Source organism: Crinia signifera, chromosome 8, assembly GCF_055691185.1.
Source record: "Crinia signifera chromosome 8, ASM5569118v1, whole genome shotgun sequence".
Classification (NCBI taxonomy): domain Eukaryota; kingdom Metazoa; phylum Chordata; class Amphibia; order Anura; family Myobatrachidae; genus Crinia; species Crinia signifera.
The window spans coordinates 19,572,891-19,595,826 of NC_139224.1; the positions used below are offsets into that span (position 1 = coordinate 19,572,891).

The 22,936-nt window shown below is 46.1% G+C and overlaps 1 protein-coding gene across 1 annotated transcript in view; it reads right to left on the reverse strand.

Annotated features, from left to right (window-relative positions):
• The window catches only part of IL17RC (interleukin 17 receptor C), a 68,866-nt gene that overhangs the window by 35,520 nt on the left and 10,410 nt on the right, over positions 1 to 22,936 (reverse strand). Inside the window, exons 2-5 of the mRNA XM_083155917.1 lie at positions 13,365 to 13,392; positions 11,729 to 11,881; positions 10,730 to 10,879; positions 988 to 1,106 (exon numbers count right to left, since the gene is read on the reverse strand). Coding sequence (XP_083012043.1) covers positions 988 to 1,106; positions 10,730 to 10,879; positions 11,729 to 11,881; positions 13,365 to 13,392 — 450 coding nt within the window. The remainder of the gene's footprint in view (positions 1 to 987; positions 1,107 to 10,729; positions 10,880 to 11,728; positions 11,882 to 13,364; positions 13,393 to 22,936) is intronic.

The following is a 22,936-nucleotide window of genomic DNA, read 5'->3' on the forward strand; positions in this document are numbered from 1 at the left end:
GGCGGATGGCTGCCACAGGACACTGAAGGAAATAAAAGTCAGTTGAGACCAACTTCTATTTCCGAATATCGCCACCCCTCGAAGGCTTTGTCCTGCTAGCGCACGCATGCGAGGGGATTTGTTAACGAGCACACCTTCTAGCACGGTACCAAGGACATTGCGCAGCAGGGGTAGCGGCGTTCGGCAGGTGGCGTTTCAGCGTTCTGTAAGCAGCAATTTTCGATGCTTGCCGAATTAGGCCCTTCATGTAGCCACATTAGCCAACGCACATGTGGTCACTGTCCTTTTTATCCCGTGGCCAGACATACTGGCCCTGCCAATGTGGCAACATACGCAGGGCAAAACATCTTCCTGCCTTCTTGTTAATAATAGACACAAATTGATTTGATTGTAATCATTTGCTAGAATGCATTCCATTCAGAGACACGTTTGTGTAAAGGTTTCACAAGTTTATCTAAACTGAAGGTGCCTGAGGTAAAGCTGTCATTGGGGGGAATTTTCTGACCAACGCACAGCAAGCTTCCTGTTTGTAAGATACCATTGATGGGCGCAGACAGATGAATTACCTCAGCATTAGCACAGAACAATCGCTCAGAAGACGAGCTTGATAGGACGAGATGTCCTTGAAAAGTGATAAAATGGAGAGTGATAAACCACCAGCCAATCAGCACCTACCTGTCATTTTTCAAACACAGTCTGTGACATGGCAGGTAGGAGCTGATTGGCTGGTGGTTTATCACTCTCCATTTTATTACTTTTCAAGCTTAGTGCATCTGGCCCTTCATAAGAAAACTTGCCAGTAATTTTTCAGAGGAAGCAAGGTGGAGCCATGGCTGAATTATAAATAGAAACTAGGACGCTCAGTGACCTCAGCTGGTAAATATCTCAGGCATAGTTAGGTCACAGGGATCCTTCACGGTCAGGTTAGAATTTTTATATTGACAATACAGGAAAATTTGCTTTCACCTTTCATAGTGAGACACTTACCACTACCACACTGCTTGTGTTCGGTCTGTGTGGGACAGAAGACAGGGGCAGCGAAATCTTCACCTCATAACAGCTCAGGCTTCTGGGTGAGAGATACAGGTCTGCGCAGAGCAAGGGGCCTGCAGATTACACAATAACTATGACCAAGTAATCTGGCAATAAGAACATTCTTTATGTATTAATCATGAGAGTAGATTATGAGGTGTCTAATGATTAGCAGGCATCTATTAATTAGCAGCAGCCATATACAGTTAGCTGTCGGGCATGTAAGGAGGGGATGACCAGTGAGCACAGTATCTGCTCTGCAAATGCACATCCTGAGTCCGGCGCTTCTGCGGTAGTCTACTGATCTCCTTACTCCAGGGGTTCTCAAACTGTGGGTCCTGACCTTCTCAGCATGGGGTCGCGATGACTTTTGTTATCTCAGTCAGTGATTCAAGGAGTCTGAAAAGTCTGATGAATTGTCTGTTATTTTGGACTCCTCCCATCACTCTGTGCCTCCACAATGCTGCCATGTATGTGCTGTCTGCTGACTTTACATGTGATGTGATGGGTTATGGTATATCAGACTCCTCCCATCACTCTGTGCCTCCACAATGCTGCCATATGTATGTGCTGTCTGCTGACTACACATGTGATGTGATGGGTTATGGTATATCAGACTCCTCCCATCACTCTGTGCCTCCACAATGCTGCCATGTATGTGCTGTCTGCTGACCACACATGTGATGTGATGGGTTATGGTATATCAGACTCCTCCCATCACTCTGTGCCTCCACAGTGCTGCCATGTATGTGCTGTCTGCTGACTACACATGTGATGTGATGTGATGGGTTATGTTATATCAGACTCCTCCCATCACTCTGTGCCTCCACAATGCTGCCATGTATGTGCTGTCTGCTGACTACACGTGTGATGTGATGGGTTATGGAATATTAGACTCCTCCCATCACTCTGTGCCTCCACAATGCTGCCATGTATGTGCTGTCTGCTGACTGCACATGTGATGTGATGGGTTATGGTATATTAGACTCCTCCCATCACTCTGTGCCTCCACAATGCTGCTATGTATGTGCTGTCTGCTGACTACACATGTGATGTGATGGGTTATGGTATATCAGACTCCTCCCATCACTCTGTGCCTCCACAATGCTGCCATGTATGTGCTGTCTGCTGACTACACCTGTGATGTGATGGGTTATGGTATATTAGACTCCTCCCATCACTCTGTGCCTCCACAATGCTGCCATGTATGTGCTGTCTGCTGACTACACGTGTGATGTGATGGGTTATGGTATATCAGACTCCTCCCATCACTCTGTGCCTCCACAATGCTGCCATGTATGTGCTGTCTGCTGACTACACGTGTGATGTGATGGGTTATGGCATATCAGACTCCTCCCATCACTCTGTGCCTCCACAATGCTGCCATGTATGTGCTGTCTGCTGACTACACGTGTGATGTGATGGGTTATGGTATATCAGACTCCTCCCATCACTCTGTGCCTCCACAATGCTGCCATGTATGTGCTGTCTGCTGACTGCACATGTGATGTGATGGGTTTGTATGGTATATCATACTCCTCCCATCACTCTGTGCCTCCACAATGCTGCCATGTATGTGCTGTCTGCTGACTTTACATGTGATGTGATGACCTTTTGCAGTAACTTTTTGGGGTCCCATAATTATTTTTATTGTCTGATGGGGTCTCAGTGCAAAATAGTTTGAGGACCCGTGCCTTACTCTAATGCTGGAATCCGTCCGTGTGTGTCGGACATCCACGGGCCTGCATCTGGAAGTCTGTCCTGACCACTTTTTTTACATTTGTAGCGGTCACCATTTGTACCCGGGGATTCAGTATTGAATCCCGGCGGTCGGGATCCCGGCGTTCAGAATCCCGACGCCAGAATCCCGACAGCCGAAATGCCGACAAGGGGGGGACGTGGATCGCCCCCCCTTGCGGGCTCGCTGCGCTCGCCACGCAGCGGGCCCGGTGCCTCGCTACGCTCGGCACACTAATTTATTCTCCCTCCAGGGGTGTCGTGGACACCCCAGGAGGGAGAAAGTGTCGGCATTTCGGCGGTCGGGATTCCGGCGTCGGGATTCTGAACGCCGGGATCCCGACCGCCGGGATCGTAACTGCATCCCGTACCCGGCTGCAAGTTTTACGTTAATGCCGCAGCCGACGGGCTGTCTACTGAGACAACCATTGTCTGCAGCTCTAATTTGCTGAAAAAAACACCTGGGCTTTTGACCGCAACATCGGGCATGAGAGACACCCTAAAGTTGCTCAGAACGCCCGATGCCTGGTGCATGGTCGATGGACATGCTTATCCTGCTTATCCTTTTGGACCTATCTGCTGCCTTTGACACTGTGGATCACCCTCTCCTCCTCCACACACTCCAAAACATTGGCCTCTCTGGCACAGTCTTCAACTGGTTTTCCTCTTACCTCTTCAACCGTTCCTTCTCAGTCTCTGCCTCTGGCTCTACCTCACCACCTTCTATCCTTCCTGTCGGGGTCCCTCAGGGTTCCGTCCTTGGCCCCATCCTGTTCTCTCTGTACACCTCCTCTCTGGGTGCACTCATTAACTCCTTTGGCTTCCAATATCACCTCTATGCAGATGACACCCAAATCTACCTCTCCTCTCCTGATCTGTCCCCCACTGTTTTCTCTCAAGTTTCCAACTGCCTCGCTGCCATCTCTACCTGGATGTCTGAGCGATTTCTGAAGCTGAATATGGACAAAACCGAACTTATTATCTTTCCCCCACCCAGAGCTATGCCCCCTACTAATATCTCTATCACTGTTAACAACACCATCATCTCCCCTGTTCCCCAACTCCGCTGCCTGGGTGTCACTCTTGACTCCTCCCTCTCCTTTGCACCCCACATCCAAGCCCTGGCCCGTTCTTGCCGGTTCCAGTTACGCAACATTGCTCGCATCAGGCCCTTTCTCTCACAGAGTGCAACTAAGCTGATCATCCACTCATTAGTCATCTCACGGCTTGACTACTGTAATGCTCTTCTCACTGGCCTCGCTCAATCCCAACTAGCTCCTCTCCAATCTGTCCTCAATGCTGCAGCCAGGCTTATCTTCCTCTCCCGCCGCTCTAACTCTGCTACTCCCCTTCAACAAAATCTGCACTGGCTTCCATTCCCCTACAGAATCCTCTTCAAACACCTCACACTCACATACAGGGCCATCTCTACTTCCATTGCTCCATATATCTCTAACCTCATCTCCATTCATACACCCTCCCGCCCTCTACGGTCAGCTGACGACTGTCGTCTCTCCTCCACCCTGATCACTGCTTCCCATGCTAGAGTCCAGGACTTTGCCCGTGCTGCACCCCTTCAGTGGAACGCACTCCCTCGCTCCATTAGACTCTCCCCGACCTTGCAAAGCTTCAAACGTGCACTGAAAACTCACCTATTCATCAAAGCGTACCCTTCCACTGCATAAACCAGCTGGTTCTCCGACCCCTTGCCTGTTTACATCCTGCTATCTAACCACCACCCCCTCGCTTGCACCTCTTGTAATCTGTCTGTCTCCCCTTCCTACTAGATTGTAAGCTCCTCCGAGTAGGGCCCTCTTCCCTCCTGTTGTCAAAGCCCACTTCTCTTCACATTTCACTCACAGCACTCCTTTAATCCAACACTCAGTGACCATCTTCATACTCATCTCCATCATTGGCCTCAAGCCTCTAGTTGTATGTTGATTGGGTCCTCACTACTTACATTTAAGCTGTAATGTGTATTGAACTGTGGTGCTCTTTATTTGTATTGTATTTTTGTTATTTATTCAATGTTATGCCAAGTTTTGTCTCCCTGTATTGTTCCTTTGTACGGCGCTGCGAAACACTTGTGGCGCCTTATAAATAAAATTATAATAATAATAATGTGACTTCTGGGGTGAGGATCATTAGGTCACCGGCATGTTGGTTGACATGGGTTAAGTTGACAGTCAAAAGGTCGACGTGGGGTTTTTAAAAAAAAAATTGTCCCAAATGTCGACACGGACACGGAAACGTAGCACCGCATCCCCTCGCTACGCTCGGCACACTTTTTATTCGCCCACCACACCCTAGTGCCTTGACGGCTAACCTTGACAGCTGTTGTTGAACTACACATCCCAGCATGCCCTGCTACAGTTTTGCTATTGTCTGATGTAGAGCATGCTGTGTAGAGCATGTGTAGCTCAACAACAGCTGGAGTGTCAAGGTAAGCCTGTCGGCACATGTCGGCTCAAAGAAATGTGAAAAACCCATGTCGACCTAGACTCATGTTGACATAATTGTGTCGACCTATTGACTGTTGACCAACATGCTGGTGACCCAATGACCGTATCCCATCTTCTGATGCCTACAAAGCCCCCACATGCCCGCAGACAAAAGCCACTGCCTAGCACCCACCTAGGAACGCCTATCGAAATTACATGGATCTCCATGTAATTTAAGATCTGCGCTCCCCGGGGTAACCATTTTTGTGAAATACAGTAAGGCCCAGTGAGAGACTCATGACAATAATGCCCCCTACAGAGGAGAGGTGTCACCAGATCTCTGTGTATCTTGTTTTGCAGATTAACCCTACATGGGGCTGGGCTGGGGTGGGGTGTGGTGGCGGGTGGATGGGGGGGCTTAGGTTGCCCACCTCCAAGCTGTTCCCATAAATGAAAAACAATAAACCACTGCACTAAAGTGAACGGCATTCTGTTTATGCCACATATCACATGGGTGCTGGACGGGGTCCAAACAGTCGGGATTCCGACAGGGATTCACCCGATGTCGGGATCCTGACTGTCAAAACATCGACAGCCGGGTTCCTGACGGCCACCTGCTATTTTCCCTCATGGGGGACCACGACCCCCATAGAGGGAGAATAGGTGGCTCGCATAGCAAGCCACCGTGCCCGCAGCGTGGCGAGCGTAGTTGCACTCGCCATGCTGTCTGGGTCCGGCCAGTCGGGATCCCGACTGTCGGACCCCTATACCCCACCCACATCACATAGTTACTAACAGTACAAAGAAATGGTTTATAATGGCTTATATGTTAGTTGGGCGCCCACTAATCTATTTGCTTAGTTTTCCGCGTCCCCTCACGGGGCTCCACACCGAAATGGATAGTGGGGGTATGAGCGTACTAACTATAGTGGGCGCCCAACTAACATATAAGTACCAAATAAACATTTATAGGCAACTGCATCCACTTTATCCTGATAGTCTATGTTCCTGATGTTCCATGAAGTAAAGCAGGACCCTCCCTCCCACTGCATTACAGACTTCTACCTCTCTGATGGGATCTGATGTTACAGGTAAAAGACCTGACTGACTATGACATCACCAAACCCATCTATTAACCGATCAGCTGTGTGTAATACAATTACACAGCAAGACTACAAAGCTGGTAATAAGTAGACAGGCCTAAGGTCGACAGAGTCAGATTTGTCGACACAAGAATAAGGTCAACGAGGGGAAAAAATCAACAGTCAAAAGGTCAACGATGAGCTTTTACATTTTTTCCCTTAATGTCGACGTAAGTCAACATAGACACCGTATCAGTGTACCGTGTCCTCTTGCGCTTCTTGCTGCGCTTGCTTGCCATGCTTGCTGCACATTATTATATTCTACCCCCACGCCCTAGTAGATGGTAGGGTGTGAAATACCGCCTGTAGGAACACAAAATTTTGACTTTCGACCTATACCCTAATAGGGCAAGTTGCTGCAGGAGAGCGTATTTAGCTAAGTATAAACTCTCCAATTAGTCTATGAATGTTATTCAGCTGAGGAATAAACATCCAGGATTTGTATTAACACTGACCTGACGCGATACTTAAAATAGAGATTGTTGTGGATTCCTGGAGATGTTACAAAGTTTAACTCATTTACAGTAAGGAAATCCCTGCAGCTACTGTAAGTCTTTTCCGATCTACAGTAGTCCTCCTCTGCCGTAATGATACGTAAGTGTACCAGGGGGGGTTCAGCTGCTTATGAAACGATTGACAATTAAATGTAACTGTGGAAAGAAGTTCAGGGGAATGTATTAAACGAAAAACATACCGCAGTATGGTGTCGATCACGGACGTGCAATGGAGTTGTGATCGGATCATTTTAACGATGATCTCTACACAGGGGCAAACGCAGGATTTTCAGAAGGGGGTTTCCAGAGGGGCGGAGCAAAGCACGGAGATGGACACTTAGGTGACCCAGTATATGCCGGGTCAGTTAAAGTATTATAGATAGACCAAATGTATATAAATAATAAAAAAAAAATATATATAAAAAAAAAAAATATATATATATATATACATACATACATATATATATATATATATATATATATATATATATATATATATACAGGGGCATTAACAGCAGTGTAGGCACCTGGACATAACAATGTATTGGGGCCCCTACCGATCCTCCAGTGGTAGGGGTGGGGGAAGCTTTGATGTCCCGCGACTGGTAGGGGGTATATTATCAACCGCTCAGCATGTAGGGCCTGGATTAGTAATTTCCACAAATTACCCCTTTACTGCACAGATGGTGGGAGATGGGGTGGGAGAAGAGGGCATTGGGCTGAATGAAGGGGCCCTGATACATAACTTCCAGGGTGGTAGAGGATGTTTAACCCCTTCCTGACAGAGCCAGTTTTTGCGTTCCTGACAGAGCCCTTTTTTTCAAATCTGACATGTATCACTTAAGTGGGGATAACTTTTTTTTGCTTTTACTTATCCCAGTGATTTTGAGATTGTTTTTTCGTGACACATTGTACTTCAAGTTAGTGGTAAATTTTCGTCGATACAGTCTGTGTTTTTTTGTGAAAAATACCAAAATGTCGGAAAAAAATGTTAAATTTTGCGATTTGCAAAATGTTAAATTTTCTGCTTGTGAGACAAATAATCTTACCACTCAAAATAGTTAATAACTAACATAGACCATATGTATACTTTATGTTGCCATCATTATTTCAACCTCATTTTCATTTTTTTGGACACTAGGAGGCTTACAATATGAATAGCAAATTCTCAAATTTTCAAGAAAATTTCAAACACTGATTTTTTTAGGGACCAGTTCAGTTCTGATGTGACTTTGAGGGACTTGTATGTGAGACACCCCCATAAATGATGCCATTTCAAAAACTGCACCCCTCACAGTATTCAAAACAGCATTTTGGAAGTTTGTTTACCCTTTAGGTGTTTCACAGGAATTAAAACAAAGTGTAGGTGAAATTTCAAAATTTCTTTTTTTTTGCAGATTTGCAATTTTAATACATTTTTCTAAGGAACACAGTACATTTTACTAGAGAAATGTGACTAAAAATTGATTCCCCCAATTCTTTTGTTTTCATAAATATCCTATATGTGGCCCTAGTGTGCACGTTGACCAAACCACAGGCTTCATAATAGAAGGAGCACCTACTTGATTTTGGAGCCTCCTTTTTATGAGATTATTTTTTAGGCACCATGTAGGTTTCTAGGCACCATAAAATGCTAAAAGTTAGGAACCCCCCCACAAGTGACCCCATTTTGCAAACTACACCCTTCAGGGAATTCATCTAGGGGTATAGTGTACATTTCAAACCCCCAGGGGTTTCACCAATTGTGGTACAACTGGGCAGTGAAAATGAAAAAAATTAATTTTTCATTTTCACAGCTCAGTTGTATCAAAATTGGTGAAACCCCTGGGGGTTTGAAATGTACACTATACCCCTAGATGAATTCCCTGAAGGGTGTAGTTTGCAAAATGGGGTCACTTGTGGGGGGGTTCCACTGTATGGGTGTTTCGGGGGTCATTCAACCAGAATCTGTGCTGCAAAATCCAAATATCACTCCTTCCCTTCTGAGTCCTGCCATGCACCCAACTGGTATTTTTTGGTCACATGTGAGGCATTGCCGTACTCGGGAGAAATTGGGGCACAGATTTTGGGGTGCTTTGTCTCCTTCATTCCTTGTGAAAATGAAAAATTTTGAGCCAGATCTGCATTTTTGTGTAAAAAAATGTAATTTTTTACAGAAAAATGCAGTTCTGGCTCAAAATGGGAGGGAGGGGGGCTGCCGGGTGGGAGGGGGCTGGCGATCGGTGGTGATCGGTGCTGTACTTAACAGCACCGATCACCACCGATCACTGTGTTACCGAGCGGCTTAGCCGCCGGTAACACAGAAAACGCTGCAATTGGCTGTTCACATTTGAACAGCCAATCGCAGCGATCGCCGCGAGGGGGGATGTCTGCTGTCAGGGACAGCAGACATCTCCAAACTGTCACCGCGTCTATAGACGCGGTGACAGTTAAAACCATGACGTATATATACGTCTTCGGTCGGGAAGTACCTCCCAACCATGACGTATATATACGTCATATGTCGGGAATATCTTTTTATATATATATATATATATATATGTGTATGTATGTGTGTGTGTATATATATATATATATATATGTGTGTATGTATATATATATATACACACATATATATATATATACATATATACATATATATATATATATATGTGTATATATATATACACACATATATATATATACACACACATATATATATATATATATTTCAGTTCATTATCATGTTTTTTTACTTTTTATGCAGCTCATGCTGCTGCTGCAGGCTGGCAGGGGGGGGGGAGGGGGGTGCGCGCTGCGTGCGCTCCTGCCGCTGCCGCCGCCGGGTGAGCCTGCTGCCGGGCCGGGTGAGTGCCGGGTGGGTGGGAGGGGGGTGCTGCTCATCGGTGGTGATCGGTGCTGTACTTAACAGCACCGATCACTACCGATCCCTGTGTTACCGAGCGGCTTAGCCGCCGGTAACACAGGAAACGCTGTGAATGGCTGTTCAGATTTGAACAGCCAATCACAGCGATCGCCGACCGGGGGGGGCACCCCTGCCCCCCCTGGGCGGCGAGGGGGGATGTCTGCTGTCAGGGACAGCAGACATCTCCTAACTGTCACCGCGTCTATAGACGCAGTGACAGTTTAAAGCCATGACGTACATGTACGTCAAATGTCGGGAAGTACTTCCCGACCATGACGTACATGTACGTCAAATGTCGGGAAGGGGTTAATATGCAGAGGAGGGGTGTATAGTGGAGTGGGCTTATTATTCATAATTGTCTGATGGGAGGACAGCTTGCTTGACTGCAGATATCTCCAGTTCCCGGAAATAGATTTCTTATACTTTAATGGAATTAAAAACGTGAGAATCCCATCTACCAAATGGTATTGGGGACTAGGGGATGAGAGTTCAGGAGGCAGAGCAATCTGCCAATGAGCATATAAAACTACATACCAGGTGTGTGGAGCTGGAGCAGTAACCAGCTGCTGGAAGGCTGATATCTCTGGTTCTGAGAACAGTAGAGACAAGATCCTAGTGTCCATCAAAGGGGGAGAGTCCCAGCTTTTGGAATATACCCTCAGAAAAACTCTAAGTCAGACAGAACCTTAAATATCTGACTGGGAAGAGCAATTAACAGGCTTGGATGGGGACCACTGCTTTGAAGTCAGATATCTCCGGTTCCCAAGGGCCGATTTTTTTAATTCTTGTACCCATGAAAAGAGGGGACCCTCAGCTTTCAGCATAGAGCCCTTAGACTCCTGGGGGGTTTCTGGGTACTCAAAACCCCCCCCTGCGTGCGCTACTGCTACAGTAGACTAAATTACAATAATGACAAATATTGAACATGACGACCCACATGTACACCTCACGTGCAGGACAGACCCCCGTGATTCTTACCAGTGCTGGAATTGTTAGACCCCAAATAAGGATTAGCAGTTGTTTTCTCATCTTCCTGCTCTCCTTCACTTTCAGGATAACCGGTACTATCATAATCAAAATAGTTGTCATAGTAATCGCAGTCAACGGATCCCAACTCTTCTTCTCCCTCTGAAAAGTAGTAGAGGACAGTTAACAACCTACTACATCAATGCCGGACAAAAATAATGTAGAATACAGAGGTTTTATACAGTTAGGTGTCGGTAGGGAGCCAGACAAAATCCAAAGGCATCACTAGAATTATGTTTTGAAACGTCAGTAGGGGTCAGCAGTAACTGTTTAAGTACTATGACTATATATACAGTGGACTAATACAAAGGGTTTCGCCAATTACCCACAATGCTTCACTGGAGAGGCTATCCTCTCAGCCCTAATAAGCCAGGACGCGCAGTAGCTCATTAGGGATTTTGTTTCACCTGCCTCGGGCATGCGGTAAAAATTCCCTGATAGGCGCTGGCTACGGCGACATAAAAACACAGGTTTCACTGCACCTGTGTGTTTTTTTCACATGGAAAAACTATTTTTCATAGGGGATTTAATAAAATGTCCCTGTTAAAAAAATATATATTGGTGAAACAGCGTGAAATCTTGAAAAAGTAATTTTTCACTCCAGGTGCTTTATCACATCTAATTGTTTACCCTCCATAGTAAGGCAGCTGGTAGTCTCACCATAACCCGTAACATCAATGAGAGAACCAAGCTATAGTTCCTGAGAAGGGATTTCAGATGGGCAGATGGCACATGTGGGTTAGTCAAATGAGGCCAGAACTGTTTAGCATTCAATCTGTAGCTGAACTACACCTCCCATGATGCTCTGCCGTAAGGAAGTATTGATACAAAAACCATCAGGCTGGTTGGAGGAGCATGGGAGATGTAGTTCCGTGAGGGAATGATGCAACATCCTGGATACATACACCAATATTGTGCATGTGCAATCTGGTAATCCAGTTATATAGATACCTGATATAAAAGCCACAGATATGTCCATGGTCACTTGCAGACACAGCGAGCAATTGTTTCCAATGCAGGTCTTCACGGTTTTGGAGCTGATATTGGTTGGCACCAGAACAGGAAATGTTGGTACGTATAAGTCCCCAGGCATGCACCACGAATCTGTGTTATTAGAGTTACAGAAACACATTAATATTATCACTATAATACTGTATATACGTCATGTAAGGAAATAGGTTGCGTATACATCAAATATACATAATCCAGGGAAAAGGGCTCCAGCCAAGACAGTGTTTTTATTTAATTTTTTTGTTCATTAATAATTTACTGTTTGCCTATTGTTGAGTCTTGTCTGAATTTCAGTTGTATTGTGAAACCGAAATAATGGCTCAGGGCAGCAGAAAAGGCATTATACTGTATGTGAGTAGAAGCAGTGCCGGTGCAAGGCGCTGGAGCGCCCCAGGCGGGGGGGGGCGCCCAGGCGCTCACCCGCTCCACGGGTATAATTACTCACCGCTTCAGGAGGAGCTCGGGTCTAGCTCAGCGGGTGGGAGGGAGAGCTGGAGGTCTGGCTTAGCGGGCAGGAGGGAGGCCTCGCAGTTCAGTCCCGGCGCAGTGTGACTGACATCTTCCACCACCCGCACCAAGTACAGCCGCTCAGCCGGGCAGCGCTGAGCACTTGGCTCACCCTCAGACGCTGCCCGGCTGAGCGGCTGTACGCAGTGCGGGTGGAGGAAAATGTCAGTTAACATGCACCGGGGTCCGGGACTGAACTGCACACAGCGCAGCGAGCCCTCCCTCCTGCCCTCTAAGCCAGACCTCCAGCTCTCCCCAACTACTGCCCCCCAGTGGCCGGCGCCCTAGGCAAATGCCTAACACTGCCTAGTGGTGGCGCCGGCCCTGAGTAGAAGTGTTTTATATTGAATACGGTAAGATACAGGCAACCAATGGAGGGACTGGCAGAGCGGATCAGCAGACGATGAGCATCTTGCTAGGAAGATCAGCCTAGCAGCAGCATTTAAAATGGATTGCAGTGGCGAGAGTCTGTTCTTGGGAAGACCAGTTTTTGCAATAGTCAATGCAGGATACAATGAGTGCATGGATAAGAGATTTAGTAGTGTCTTGTAAGAGATACGGTTACATTTTATTTCCATTGGAACAGCTGTCCTTGTTCCAAATCAATGTATTATGGCTGTACTGTGAGTAAACGCTGTAACAATGGGCAATAATACTTTCCTTTAAAAAGACAAACAATTATTACTATACTTTTTTTATCTTTAAATGAAGAATATGAATCACATTATCCCAAACAAAGAGAAGTTAGGGGTGATTCCCGGGGCATTTTCTAAGCGAACTCACTAGATCACTTGGAAAATGCCCCTACATCGCTCCGTGTGTAGGGGCCATAGCGATAGGGATGCGCGATGCCGCGACCCCCGAAAATTTATATCCAGCATGCTGGATAAATCTATAATCGCCGGTGTCAGGGCCAGTGTTATCTCTGGAGCACATTGACCCTGACAGATCTCTCCGCGGCACATCGCTCACCCCCCATCACTCACAACGCTCAGCAAATCTCCCCGTGTGTAGGCCCCTTAAGTCTAGAGAGATGATAGTAATAATAAAAATGTGGCAATGGACATACCTTTAGATTGGAAAGCACAAATGAGATCCTGTAATGTAAAAAAAAGAAAGACATCAGTATAAGTAAAGGCGATAATTTAATACACGTCTTAGTAAACGCTCAGCGCTGTACAAGGCTCTGCAGCTACGTTTGCGAAGTAAATACAAATTGTGTTGCTTTTCCTAATCAATACTTTAGCATCACATACGTATCCTAAGTACAATATTGGGACCATAAGCAGGGTCTCATTCTGATGCTGCCCATACACTTGTGCGATTACATTCGATGCAATCTCGGGTTCGATTTCCCCTGAAGCTCAGCATTCGATAAATCGCATGAAAAAAGCATTTTAGTGCATTCGATTTTGCATTTGATCATGCAATTTATCGAATGCACCGTTTGATAAAAAAGGGTGGTTGGAAGAGGAGGGGCCAGGAAGTGACCGGAACTCTTCAAGAATCGCACGTCGCCGTTTAGAAAAATCGCATGCGCACAAAACAGCATTCGACCGCACATACAATTCGAGAAATATTATGTGCAGCACATAAGACCGCGAGACGCGACATGCGAGCGGCGTGCCCGCGCATCGCGTCGAATGGTACACATTTTGTGCATACAATCATTCGATTTCTCAGCCAGATGAGGTCGAAATCGAAGGATTGTATACAATATCTCACAAGTGTATGGGCAGCATAAGTCGCGACATGATTGCAATTCTGGACACCTCCAGCGAACGGAATTCTAGTGCGACCCGTGCGAAGTTTGGTGAAAAATCACTAGGTATGGCTACAATCAAAGAAATAGCTAAATAGCTCAAAAGACATCATTTCTATTTATTTACAATAACTTAGATTAATGTTTCTGAATTCTTAGATTTTGGTGGGGTAGACAAGCACATTCCACCTAATGCCGGGTACACACCTATACAACTGTTACCCCGTTCTACAGTTACTGGCCCTCATTCAGTTTGTAGTTTTGCTAAGATTCGAAAAAAGTACAACCCGCGACGGTAGGCTGCGGGGGGTGCCCAGCACAGGGAAAGGCTTCCCATTTGCCAGGTACCCGCCACACCCCCCCCCCCCCCCCCCCACAAAGTGCAAGAACATCGTTACATAGTACAGCACTCGTACAATACAGGCTGCCTCCAGGCTGCGCAACCTAGCTACAAAGCTAAACGCAGTGCGGCGATTATTTTGCATTGCATCGGCTGCGTGTGACATCAGACAGCTGCCACGCTCCCCCCCGAACGGTCTGTCCGCATCCCAGAAATGCATTGTTGCTGCCCCATCACTGCACTTAACCCCCTTGTCTCTCCGTGAACTACAGTTCACGGCATGCGCACATTAGCAAAAATCGCAATCTGTGATAAAATGCTCCTCACCTCTATGGGGGGAATTCAAGTGTTGTGTGCACTGCAGTCACTAGATGGCGCCTGACTGAGAAATTCAAGCATTGCTCTGTTCGGTCACATACAGCCGCCGGCGCTGATATTACTGTTATGTTGTTCTGTCATTATGACGGGCTAATAACCAGTTTATACTGTATTTAATTTGAAAGTGCAGCTGTGCACCAGGTGTAATCTCTGTGCATATTTAGAACATATTCCTTTAATTAAAAGGTAATTGGTGATATCTCGGTAATTCGCTTGCAGCAGATAAGGACCTGATACATTTCTAGTCATTTCCGATACATACAATGACCTTTATGTGTTCCCTAGCAGTGAAAGCAAGTCAATCCAGCAGGAGTATAAAATAAATTGCTGTTGTTTTGTCACAGCTCAGGAACACAAACAGGCGTATTCTGTTTCCTTATTGTTTACATGATCATACTACGGTTAGAAGACATTATATAAGATGATCTTCATATGCCAGCAGGTAAAGGACCTAAGGGTTTTATTGCATAACGGTAACATTGAAGACGCAAAGCAGAAGTTGTGATACTCTGACAAGTTCTATTGTAGTATTGTAGTATAAATCACTATCGCAGAAGAAGTATGTTGGCATTTACCATTTATACTTAATTGGTCTCTTCAGACTCATATTACTTTATAATTCTGAAAAATGCCAGGTACTACCATAGCAGCCACAGTTACATAGCACATGAGGTAGTGAGCAGAGAAGCTTTTGAATGCACTTTGAGCTCTGCCTGTTCTGCCATCACACAATGCACTGCGAGTCTGTGTTTAACTGGTAGTCATAGTCATAGGCGCTGATTCCGTGAGTGCTCCGGGGGGCCGAGCACCCACGGGCCACGGCCGGAGCTCACCCGCCACTCGACGTTAACCTTTTCCGCTGAAGTCTGAACTCTGAAAACACATTATTGGAGGAACTGCTAGGCAGTCAGCGGCGGGGTCCCTGCAGCGGATGGGAAGTCAGCGACGGGGTCCCTGCGGCGGATGGGAACTAGTAGCGCTACTAGTTCCCATCCAACGCAGGGACCCCGCCGATGACTGCCCATCCGCCGCAGGGACCCCGCTGCCTCCCAGCGCTGCACGAACCGTGCTAAAGGACATGCCCCCTTGAGCACCTACCAGCAAAAACATAAATCGGTGCCCCTGCTAGCAGATAAGCATTTTGAAACCTCCGGGTTGCAAAATATTAGTCATTATCGGGAGTGAATAGTTAAGTACCAGACTGCTTCGGTATTGGTCCGTTTGTATGGCACCTGATAAGCATGGGAGGCTCCAGAGGAGGAGCTGCAGCACTGTTCAATATTCAAACAGGGAAGCCACACCAAGAGCCCCCAAATGCCCTTCCAAACTGACGCACTGGCAGTTGGTGTGGTTCCCCTATTTGAATTTTTAACTGTGCTGCGGCCCCCAACTCTGGATAACAGTTCATCTCTCTGGGTGACATTTAATGGGATGAGATTTTTAGTCGCTTTCCAAAATCGCACATTATCCCACCTTTTTAAAATCGCATTTTTTGCCGTGAATTTGCATCTCAATAAATATTCGATTTTGGGAAAAGGTGCTAAAAAATCTAAAATCGCATCCCTTTCAATGTCACCCTCTATGTGAGATTGCTGCTTGTAACGTTTCCATGAATAATTAAGCAACCTCCATAGCTCCAGAACCACCCGGAAGCCACAGATCCATAATGCCAGTTGTAAGACACGTATTGCAGGGGACTTGTAGTTGTACAACACCTAGAACTAGAAGTATTACCCAGGGGTGCAGCCAGATGTAGCGTGACATAGGGACTGTCCCTGCCCAGCAGTAAACCGTCCCCAGGTATTGTTCTCAAATGCTGGCATCTGATGCTGTAAATATTATTCCGTACAAACTGTCAAGAGCCCGAACGATTTACAACGGTCACTTCCATGTTGGCTATGACAGGGTAGTACATAAGGAAGGGTTTGTCTCTGTGTTTGTTTTGTGTCACTTAATGAACCACTGCCAATGCTGTCAGTGTGTTGTGCTGAACGCCTGCCTGGTACGTGGCACTGCCCCAGAAGGAAATAACTACGCAAGACACAGAGAAATACTTGCTGCATGTGGACAGTGAATGTGAAAATTGGATCAGACTGGGGATGGACATCGGAAGCCCACCATCAAATGATGGGTGGGCTTCCGCCATCGAATCTTTCGATGCGATGGTAACTGACCATGGCATACAAATAATTCGATAGAATTTACTTATTTATTACCAGTCTCTTATATAGCGCACACATATTCCGCAGCGCTCTACAGAGAATATTTGAACACTCACATCAGTCCCTGCCCCAGTGGAGCTTACAATCTATATTCCCTACCACATGTACATGCACACACAGACATTCTAGGGTTAATATTTGTTGGGAGCCAATTGACCGACCAGAATATTTTTGGATTGTGGGAGGAAACCGGAGTACCCGGAGGAACCCCACACAAGTATGGGGAGAATATACAAACTCCACACAGTTAGGGCCATTGTGGGGATCGAACCCATGACCTCAGCGCTGTGAGGCAGTAATGCTAACCATTACAAATATATATGATTTGTGCATGCGCCAATATCTTCAGCACGGCCACGGTTGCGCAGAAGCACTGCAGCATGGCCGGCCAAGGGAGGGGGGCAGGGCCATCGAATCACTATCAAATATTTACCATTCGATGGTGGCATACATCGGAAAGCCGCTGTTGAATGCTAACAGTACTACCATCAAAGCAAAATCATTGACGGTTATGGTTCCATCCCTAGAACAGACATGTTTGGCCCAAGGGTCCGCAGTAGCAGAAACACTGGCTGCCCCACTCATGCTAGCCATAAGCCCGTACCCTCCAACAGCCTTGCGAGTCCACCAAACCCCGCACAGCGAACGCTTATAATGGCATTTAATGTACTATATAATTAAATGACATATAGGGGGAACTTTACTAAAGGAAATTTGTAAAAAAATAGGTGTATTTGTATCCAGAAATACACTTATTTATTACATTTACTATCCCGAAAATACGGCAATTCGTAGTCGTATTTATGTGCTATCAATACAAATACGAATTGCCGTATTTTTGGGATAGTAAATGTAAAAAATAGTATTAAATGGCATTATTCTAGGTTCCATCAGAACCGATATCATACAATAATGGCATGCAATGCGATTTTTTATCGCATCCTATCTTTTTAATGGATTCACTGACACAGACCAGTGAATACATTAGATAGAAAAATCGCATCGCATCTCATGCCATACAATATGGCATGCAATGGGATTTCACTACCGTGAATAGCCTTCTATGTAAATGGAGTAGTGGGCGCCGTGATAATACACAAGTACTATCATTAGTATAATAATAAAAAACAAAACCGGTATATCCTGATTTAGTAATGACAGCCCGATTATGGTACATCACACACTGTGTTATATGCCATGTAAGTATTACGATGACACAACTCGCACTAATGCCATTTTCACAATGCGTGGTACTTAACGCAACGTTTCTGTTTGTCTTGGCTTAGAAGACGGTATTACAACATTCACATTTACACAAGAGACTAAAGGAATGAAAAAAATTGCTTAATCATGCTCTTAAAAACTTAAAAAGTCTATGGCCAAGCAATGAAGAAAGCATCGACCGGTGTTAGTGGGAACCAACAGCCAATCACAAATGTTTAGCAACTGACATCACCAACGTCCAGAATTTGTACATCCCCCTTCTCTGACAATTTAGTGCCAGGTCTGCACGTGTTTGCGCATGCATACACAGGGAAATAACTAGGAGGGGATGCAGTCGTTTGGTCGGCACAAGAAAGGTCGACACTCCTTAGGTTGACACAGGAAGGTCGACAGGGTCCTTAGATCGACTGGCGGAAGGTTGACAATGCAGAAGGTGGACACAGGTTTTTTTTTTTTTCGCCCACTGTGGTTCCAGAACATGCGGTAGTTCATGCCCTACCAACTACTAGAGCAAGCATTCCCAACCACGGTCCTCAAGGCACACCAACAGTACAGGTTTTAGTGATATCCAGGCTTCAGCACAGATGGTTTAATCAGAATCACTCAGGTACTAATTAAGTCACCTGTGCTCAAGCATAGATATCACTAAAACCTGCACTGTTGGTGTGCCTTGAGGACCGTGGTTGGGAATGCCTGCACTAGAGCATGGAGGGAGAATAGAATCGTGTGCCGAGCGAGTCTTGCGAGGGGCTGTCGTACACTTAGTGTCCAGATCTAGACGCCTAAAAAAACCTTCCGCATTGTCGACCTTCTGCCTGTTCACCTTCCAGTGTCGACCTAAGGAGTGTCGAACTTTCTTGGGTCGACCAAATGATCCATACCCACTAGGAGGGAGCAACTGGTCACAAAGCTGATGGAGGGGTGCATTTTTTTGTTGACATTATGACATCACATGCACTACTGGGAACAGAAGATGGCAGGGTCCGGCACAGGGCACTGTGCTATGGCGCCGTGCATGACGATGCCCGTACACTTCTTGGCCTTCCTCCAAACAACCCTAACTCAACTACAGCAACTCTGCTTTAATGCCGACTTTTTCCATGTCGACCTTGGCTTGTGTCAACCTTTTTCATGTGTCAAAGCCAGTCAGTGGTTTTGGAACGTCTTGGTTTTCTAACCAGACACCACTACATTCTGTAGGGATCACACACACTGGATGGGGGTAGTGCTGGTGCGTCACTGCGGTGTTCTCCCAACTGGATCTCATTACTGCGGCAGGGAGCAGCATTCACCCCTCTAATTTAAGGGGTATTAGTCGAACAGTGTCTTGGTCGACAGTCATTGTGACTTAACACCATAATCCTGAAGCACACCAGTGTTCCGAATCATTATTGTGCGCGGCCATCGGTCATATAAACCATGGTGCCCTTGTAACCTCATGCAATATGTAGATTAGTGTTCGGTGCCCAGGTGGACACAGCTGAATTGTACCGGTTCCTCAGCTGGCCTTATAATGGGCAGATGTTGCCCACTAAGTAGAACACAGAGCTCCCAGCCTTTAAAGCAGGGTTGTCTACCTGGCCCTCTCCTTCAGGGAGAACATGCTCTGTTCCTGGGCTTCCCTGATAATGTAGGATTGCCATCACCTGTGGTGACACCTTTCTTATCAATTACCTAGCTCCCCACAGGTGATGGCAATCATACATTACCAGGGAAGTCCAGGAACAGAGCATTTTCTCCCTGAAGGAGAGGGTCAGGTAGGCAACCCTGAAACTTTAAAGCCATCTAATTAAAACATCAAAGTGGTAGGTCCTGTACATTCCCTTTGCACATATAACCTGGCCTCATAGAGGATCAACTCAAAACAATTAGTTGGCACACGCTGGCATACCTCCCAAAATAACGAATTCCAGGAGGGACACAATGCTCTGTTTCTGGACTTCCCTCTTAATTTGTTATTGCTTTCACCTGTATTAAACAGGTTACCTGATAGGAAAGATGTTTCAACACAGGTGACGGCAATCGTACAGTAAGAGGGAAGTCCAGAAACAGAGCAATGTGTCCCTCCTGGAGAGGGTCACGTTGGGAGGTATGCGCTGGTGACCATACTTCTTATTGGGCATTGCGCTGAGGTGACCGGCATTATCTGTCACCGTTGTATAGAATTTTACAAAATGCTAAACAATGAGCACAACAGTCATTGTAATATATAGCTATTATATTCCTTAGCATACAATTATCCTGTCGTCTTTGTCAGTTGAGCGTTTCCCGGGCGACCATCGGTAATCTGCATGAACGCTCTGTCTGTTTGTACTTTGTATTAGCATTTCAGCCCAGTTTGTGTCCTGCGTTCAGGTGTGTTTACCGATTACACAGCAGAGTGGTTGCTGTTTACTTGCCTAAGAATTTGGAGAACTTCAACTTGAGCAATTACACGAAATGAGGAAGGTGTCGGCACAAACACGCGAACATTTGCTGTGCTTTCATGGACCAGCCGTGTTATCTGTCAGCCCAGAGATCTTATCTCATGTCAGCTCTTATACCATAGGCTGGGATTCTATTGTCTGCCAACATCAGGGACATATATATTTGGGAGGGGGACCAGAGATGGTCGCTGATGAAAAAGAAACTGCCTGGGGAGCCCGGCAGTGGAAATCAGCTGGAAGCAGGAGCATGTTCCTGCGACCAGCGATCACTACGGGGGAAAAAACGGGAGCGCGCACCCAGCGATATATCACCGGTGCACACTCCCATCGCGGGCAATATGGTCACTCAGCGACCATATTTCCCGCGATATTAGCAAAAATCACCCCATGTGTGTTAAGAAGGATTTTGTCAGAAAGAGTGAACTAGAATAAGGCCCCATGCCCCTACTGCTGCTGACCCAACCACAGCTCCCTGCTTGTTAATGTCTGACTCAGATATTTCATGGAAAACCAGGGATAAATAAAGCCAAAATAACTGGTGGGAATTTTCCAGGCTATGAAATTGCTTTGCACTCAGTGACTTTATCCAAAAATGCTTAATAGCTATTCTATTCAGCGACGCGCTCCTTACTCATGGCTAATTTTATCTCATATTTAATTACACTTCTTGCACAAAGGACATCTTCCGCTCTCATGGAGTGTCCTCAACCTATTATTGCAACAGTATAAGGGCCAGATGTATCAAGCTTCAAAAAGTGCTAAAATGGAGAGTGATAAACAGCCAGCCAATCAGCTCTCAACTATTATGTCACAGGCTGGGTTTGAAAAATAAAAGATAGGAGCTGATTGGCTGGTTGTTTATCACTCTCCGTTTTAATAGTGTCTCGCTGTCTGTTCAGCCCAATCTGGCTGCAGCTTCTGCACTGGGAACTAGTGATAAATGGGAGTACACATTGTACTCATGTTCCCGAATGGCATCCCAAAATGAAACTTAAACCAAAGAGAGACTGTATTTTACTGTATAACATACTTTACAGTATGTACAAAAAAAAAGGTACTTTTTTCGAAGGTCACATCATGTGACCTTGAAATGTAGAAGTTAATATTTAAACCTAAAACTTGTTTTTAGGAAAATGGCCCCGTAGCTTCAAAACCCGACCAACATGAAAGTTCTACCACAATTAGAAGCAAAGTTCTGAATCTTTTCAGTTGACATTGCAAGCAGAAATGTTCCAATTGTTGTCATGTTTGCAACCCTGGTGCACGAACACTGTACAGTATTTCGACCTTTTGCCTGTCGACTACCCATAGTAACATTGGTAATGAGTAAGGTAATTATGATTCATAGATGCTGGTCATACCAAGTGATTTACTCATATAATGCTGGGAACTGAACACACGTAGGAACTTTCTGAATAACAACCATTTGTGTACTCGTAATCAGATTGGGCGTTCCATTGAGGATGGAATGTTTCCTGTAGCAACCAATCAGATCCTATCTTTTATCCTCTAGAACAGGGGTGGGGAACCTTTTTTGTGCCAAGGGCCATTTGTATGGGGAAAAAATCGGTACTTGTTTCTTATCACGGCCACAATTGCGGGCATCGTGTGCCTTAACTTTAAGGCACACGATGCCCGCGATTTTCTTTGAAAAAAACAGTACTCGGGTACATCGCGTCGGTCGTGTGCCTAGAAGGCACACGACGCGACCGACGCGATGCCCACGATTTCCCCATAGGCTTCAATGTTAAAATATTTTAACATTGAAGCCTATGCGCGCCCGACGCGATGCCCCCGATTTCTCCATAGGCTTCAATGTTAAATTATTTTAACATTGAAACTGAGTCCATTTAACATAGTAAAAAATGGGAAAAGGCCGAATAAAGGCCATTTCTTATTGGCTATGGCCCCGTCATGCGTGTAAAAAATAATGGCCCCCCATTAGGGCCGCCACCCCCACGATTAACGCGAACCCGAAGCGTGGCGAGCGCAGCGAGCCCGCGAGGGGCGGCAATGCGCGTCCTCCGACCTTTTCATTCCCCTACTATCCACGTCGCGTAGAGTTGAGAATAGATTAGTGTGGCGAGCGCAGCGAGCCACCGAGCCCGAAGCGTGGTGAGCGGACGCTGATACCTGTGAAGCCCGCGAGGGGACGCAGGGATCTGTGAAGGTATCAGCGTGCGCTCGCCACGCTTCGGGCTCGGTGGCTCGCTGCGCTCGCCACACTAATCTATTCTCAACTCCACGCCGACGATAGTAGGGGAATGAAAAGGTCGGAGGACGCGCACC